The 6000-nt window shown below is 37.1% G+C and overlaps 1 protein-coding gene across 1 annotated transcript; it reads left to right on the top strand.

Moving 5' to 3' along the window:
- Positions 1 to 4940: 4940 nt before the first annotated feature.
- Positions 4941 to 5672, top strand: LOC107478227 (uncharacterized). The gene has a single exon (XM_016098364.1). The coding sequence runs from the start codon at positions 4941 to 4943 to the stop codon at positions 5670 to 5672; it is 732 nt and encodes a 243-aa protein (XP_015953850.1).
- The last annotated feature ends 328 nt before the right edge of the window (positions 5673 to 6000 follow it).

Here is a 6000-nt window from a genome sequence, read left to right as displayed (position 1 = left end):
TGTTCCGGGGCTTACCTAGAACCGGACGGTGGTTGGACTTGTTTGAGGCCCAAGCGCTGGAGGAGTGTGGTCTCCGACTTGGTTTACGTCTGGGAGCCGCCTCCGAGTTGTGTGTTCCAAGAGATGGGGGGTGGTACCTGCAAAGACACTCCGATGCCTAAGTCAGCATGGGGTTAAGCAGGTTTAGAATGTATTGGAACTTAGAGATACCTGAGGAGTGTCAGGGTATTTATAGTGGTGATCCAATAACCACCGTTGGAGTAGTGCCACCTTTTTAGGTGGATAACCGTCCCTTTATCTAGGGATTGTTGGGATATGGCTTCTAGAAGTGGTTAGAGAGATTTTAGGGGCAGTTACTTATTTGAATAAGTGTTATCTGCCAGCTATTTCTTGAGCCCGACTTCTTTGGAAAGAAGTCTGTGTTGAGTCCGACCTCTTTTGAAGAGGTCGGTGAATAACGAAGGCCAATCTTTGGATTGGGCCTTTTGGTGTATTTGGACCTGGGCCATACCGTTGGGTCAGGGTAGGAACACTATGTATACATAAAATATTAAATAATTACTTATACAAAATAAATTTGAAAATATAAATTTTAAAATACAAAATACACATTAAAAATAAGTTAAATAATATATGTATTTATATATAAATTTATAGTAGATAATTTGATAACTAATTTTTTATGTAAACGTAATATTTTTATTATAAAAATTATTATTATGTTATATATATTTCGCCCCATTATCAAAATTTTTTGGATCCGTCACTGGTGAGGGAGATGGAATGTTTGTTTAATAATATTCCAAATTAAATCAGCCTCCGAACAAATTTGATTGGACAATTTAATTCTTAACAAATTTCAATTACCAAATTAATTCCTAACTTTTGATTTTGATAGGCATATCAATCCTTAGGTCAAAGTTTGGAAAAAGTTAAATAAATAATTTTTTATTATTATTTAATAAAAAACATAACAATCTCTAATTTTAGAGATTAATTTAAAATATTAATTTTTTTTTGGTCTGGAGAGTATTGGGTATTGAGTTGGATTAAAAAAATACTGAATCTGTGATAGGCCAAGTCCGCCAGTCCACCTGCTTGCCATTAGCAGGGCAGGCTTGTAATCTCATATTGTTTAATTAGACGGGGTGGGAGAGCTAGCTTGATTGTGCTCGTAGTTAGTAGAAAAGTTGGTGTGTTATGAATGATAGGGGTGAGCACGGGTCTGGTTAGTTCGGTTAATCAATTGAATTGTAATTGGTTCGGTTTGGTTCGAATTTACGTTTTTTCGTGTATGTGTTCGAATCAAACTAAAATGATTAAGAACGGATTGGTTCAGTTCGGATAATTGGGTACCTGATGAAATAGAAATTCATAAAAAAATATTTCTCTTAAAAATTCTATAAGTACAATAAACATATAAAATCAATAAAAATAATCCAAACATATTAAACACCAAATATATTAAAAATTAAACACATTAAAATTCAAACATATTAGACATTAAAATCCAAACATGTTAAACACCAAACACATTAAAATTCAAACATGTTAAACACCAAACACATTAAAAGCTAAATACAAAAATGCAATAGAAATAATCCTTCAAAGGAATAATCTTTCAAAGTCTGCACTCCATAATCCTTTATTAAAAGGCATATATATTTTAAATTTTTATTTTTTTATTTAATTAATATATGGTCGGGTCTACAGGTTGGTTCGAACTCCGCATTACTAAAATCGTTATCCGAACCAATTACTAGAGAGAGCTACCCGTTGATTACAAAACCAATTTAATTGATTTGGTTCGAGTTCGAACAAGTAATCAAGTATTCGCTACCCGTGCTCACCCCTAATGAATTACTAGAAAAGAGAAAGAAAATAGAAAAAGGATAAGGAGAGTCACTTGCACATATTGATTCATCCTCACGAATATTCTTCTCGTGCTAAAATAAAATAATGTAAAATGAATTAAAATATTTTTTTATTTTTATTGTTTTATTAAATTTATAATTAGGTATTTATATTTGGAAAGTTTTCAATTAGATTTCTACACCAATTTTAATTTTATAATTGGATCTTTATTATTTTATTAATAGTAAACGTTACAAAAATATTTTACAACTGTGGTTTTACTTTTATACTCACACCCTTCATGTTAGATAGGGTTCATGTGAGGGATTGAAACTTCTTCTCCTTGACTTTTTTCATCTCTGTATCTCTCTTGAAAGGAAAATTCTATCATGCTGATTCACCTTTTTAGCATACCATGCTGATTTTGAGTGTCAATAGAAGAAAACGACACATGAGCGTAATTGTGGCATTAAAATGAAACAGGGGAAGAGTCCTGTTCCGCGTGTGAAAATTATTAATTTATTATGTGGTAAGTTTTTATGGTAGTTATTTATTATGTGGTAATTAATTGTGTAATTAGGTGTTGGGTTTAATGGGCCATTGAATTGTAGGTTGGTAGGAACTCTTTTTGAAATTCAAAATTTGTCCAAAAATAGAACTCATTGAAATTTTTTTCACTAAACATTGGGTTTTCAATAATGAAGGTTGTATGATGAAGAGAATCATTGGTGTTGTATTGACCCATGATTAAGAGGGAGTTATACTAGACCAAAAAAATAAAAAGATGGAATTATAGAAATTAGTAAAAAAAATTGATGAGAAAATTATGAGGGAGTAAAAACTATTATTTTAATAAAAATTTTAAGAAATTATAAATTTATATTTTAATTTGTAAAAACTATACATTAATTTGATATTTAGTAAAATTAAATTAATTTGATAAAATTATTAAAATAATTTAATGAATAAATTTATTGAATATTTTGTATAATTTTTTACACAAATAATAAATGAATTTATGTTTTTATGATTAAAAAATGAGTCTAAGCCGAAAAACGAGGAAGGGTGAAACCTCAGAAGCTAAAGGCAATACAGAGGGAGACATACTGGGGGTGGCTGCTAAAAGAATTCCATCTTTTTATTTTTTTAGTCTAATATAACTTCATTTTAATCATAGGTTAATAGAATTCCCTTCATACAACATTCTTTATTAAAAATTCAATGATCAGTGAAAAAAAATCTCAGCCAATTTTATTTTTGGACAAATCTTGAATTTTAAAGATAGTTCTTACCAACTTACAATTCAATGGCCCATTAACCTAATACCTAATTACACAATTAATTTCCACATAATAAATTAGTAATTTTTATATGTGAAACGGGACTGTTTTTCTGTTCCATTTCAATACCACAATCACGTTCACATATTGTTCTCTCCTATTGACACTCAAAATCAGCATAATATAACTGGTACGGCAAATAACTGCTGAGGAGGCAGCAGAGCTAGAAGGGATACCATGTGCTGAAGAAGTAAAGAATGTAGTGTGGGATTGTGAGTCTTCAAAAGCACCAGGGAGCGATGGATATAACATGAACTTCATCAAGAAATACTGGGCAGAAATTGGGAGGGAATTCACGGAAGCAGTGTTGGGTTTCTTCCAATCAGCGGTGCTGCCGAGGGGTTCGAATGTCACCTGGGTGGCATTGGCACCGAAATTTATTGGAGCAACAGAAATTAAAGACCTTAGACCGATTAGCATGGTGGGCTGCGTATACAAGGTCATATCTAAGGTACTGGTCCGAAGGATGAGACATGTGATACCAGGACTGGTGGGAGAGACTCATAGTGCGTTTGTACAGGGCAGAAAAATTCATGATGGGACTTTGATAGCGTGCGAGACTGTACAGTGGTTGAGGTCAAGGAAAAGGAGCTCAGCCATCATTAAACTGAATTTTCAAAAAGCGTATGATAGAGTCCGATGGAGTTTTGTGGATATAGTGCTGCAGAAGATGGGCTTTGGCTGTAGATGGCGGGGGTGGATTAAGGAGTGTGTAGGTTCTGGGTCTATGTCTGTCCTTGTTAATGGAACTCCTACTGAACCTTTCAAAATAGAGAGGGGACTAAGACAAGGAGATCCTTTGTCTCCCTTTCTATTTGTCCTAGTTATTGATGTTCTTCATCGGGTGATTGGAGAGGCGGTGAGGAATGGGCGCATAAGCCCACTCTTGGTTGGCCGAGATCACATTGAATTATCGCATCTACAGTTTGCGGATGACACGATACTCTTTTGCCCTCCAGAGGAAGAGACCATACGGAATTACAAGCGTCTTCTTCGATGCTTCGAACTGATGTCTGGGTTGAGCATTAACTTTGAGAAGTCAAGCTTCATTCCAGTTAATTGTGAATAGCGTTGGGCGCGGAAGATGTGTTGCCTATTGGGGTTTAAGGAGGCCTCCCTCCCTGTTCGGTATCTTGGCATTTCCTTGGGAGCGAATCCGAGGCTAGTGAAGACATGGAAACCAGTGATTGACAAGGTGGAAGAAAAGCTTAGTCTGTGGAAAGCCAAGACGCTCAATAAAGCGGGTAAGCTGGTTCTCATAAAATCTGTTCTTAACAGCTTGCCGGTATACTATCTCAGCTTGTACAAGTTGCCTAAGGCTGTAGCGGAAAAGTTGATAGCCTTACAAAGACAGTTCTTATGGAGTAAAGAAGACGGAAAGTCGGGTATGCCACTTGTGAGATGGGAGGTGGTGATGGCACCGAAAAAGGCGGGCGGGTTGGGAGTGGGTGATGCAGTGCTTCGGAACACGGCCCTTCTGTTTAAATGGTGGTGGCATTTTTCGAAAGAGGAATGCCCCTTATGGAAGAAAGTAGTGTGTTCTTGTAATAGCATGACTCCGGCTGAGATGCTGTATGGGCAGCCTGTGCCTCAAAGAGGGGGCCCTGGAAGGATATATGTCAGCTTTGCATAAATGAACCGCAGCTTAGGGAGAAGATGATCCTAGGACTGTCAATGGACATAGGGAGTGGCAGAACAACCTGATTTTGGGAAGATGTCTGGCTACCTGGAGGGGTCTTGAAGGAGATGTTCCCAAGACTGTTTTCGGTCTCAACCCTTAAGGGATCTGTTATTGGGGACTGTGGATTCTGGGATGGAGTAGAGTGGATATGGAGTTTCCAGTGGCGGCGTCAGCTATTTCAATGGGAACTGGAGCTTTTGAACCAACTCCATCAGATCTTACTGACAGTAAAGCTAACAACTGAGAGGGAGGATAGGGTCATCTGGAAGTTTGATCGAACTGGTGTTTTCTCGACTAAATCCTTTGTCCAGGTGATGCAAGAAGCAGTCCTACCAGAGGAAATTACGAGCTATAGCTTCACTAGTGTAGTTTGGAGAGGCTTTGTCCCACCCAGGGTTGAACTGTTTACTTGGTTTGTGTTGATTGAGAGGGTGAATACTAAAGAACGACTATCCAGACTAGGTGTTATTGATCAGCGTGATACTATGTGTGCTTTATACAGTAAGGCTAATGAATCCGCTTTTCATCTGTTTGTTGGATGCGAGATCACTTGGAAAGTGTGGAGCGCATGGCTGTTCGCCCTTGGAAGGTCATGGACCTTACCAGGTACACTGAAACAACACTTTGAGAGTTGGGTGCATGCGGCACGGAGGAAGATTAAGAGAAAGAGGTGGTTGGTTGGCTTCTTTGCTATCATTTGGGCAGTTTGGCTAGAGAGAAATGATCGAATATTCAATAATCATGGCCCAGGAGTCGTGAAAATAATCAATAAGTCCTTCATGTTCTCTGACGAGTAGCTTGGTGGTGTTCCCTTTGGCTGTTGATGGAACGTCGGAGATGAAGCAGGGTTGATATCACTTTTCGCGTTATTCGTAATGTTTGTATTTATTTTAATTATGTTTTGGACTCTAGTTGCTCCACCTTGCTGTGTCGAGCGTGTTCTAATTCAAAAAAAGAATTTTTCCTCCTGAAATACTCTTAACTTGTATGGGTCCAAGCCACTTTTCTTCAGGAAACTCAAGTCTGAGGAGCACTAACATTAGAAGACATCTATATTTCTGTGGTAACGCAGTTGTGGTGCTTTCTTTTGCAGCAGTGACAAGTTCTGATATTGTTAGCTCCTAA

The sequence above is a fragment of the Arachis duranensis genome, chromosome 3, assembly GCF_000817695.3.
Source record: "Arachis duranensis cultivar V14167 chromosome 3, aradu.V14167.gnm2.J7QH, whole genome shotgun sequence".
NCBI classification, from domain to species: domain Eukaryota; kingdom Viridiplantae; phylum Streptophyta; class Magnoliopsida; order Fabales; family Fabaceae; genus Arachis; species Arachis duranensis.
This window is presented reverse-complemented; position numbering and strand designations above follow the sequence as displayed.

Excerpts from the sequence above, each read along its gene's own strand:
- LOC107478227 (XM_016098364.1), top strand. The coding sequence starts at position 4,941 with ATGTTCCCAAGACTGTTTTCGGTCTCAACCCTTAAGGGATCTGTTATT.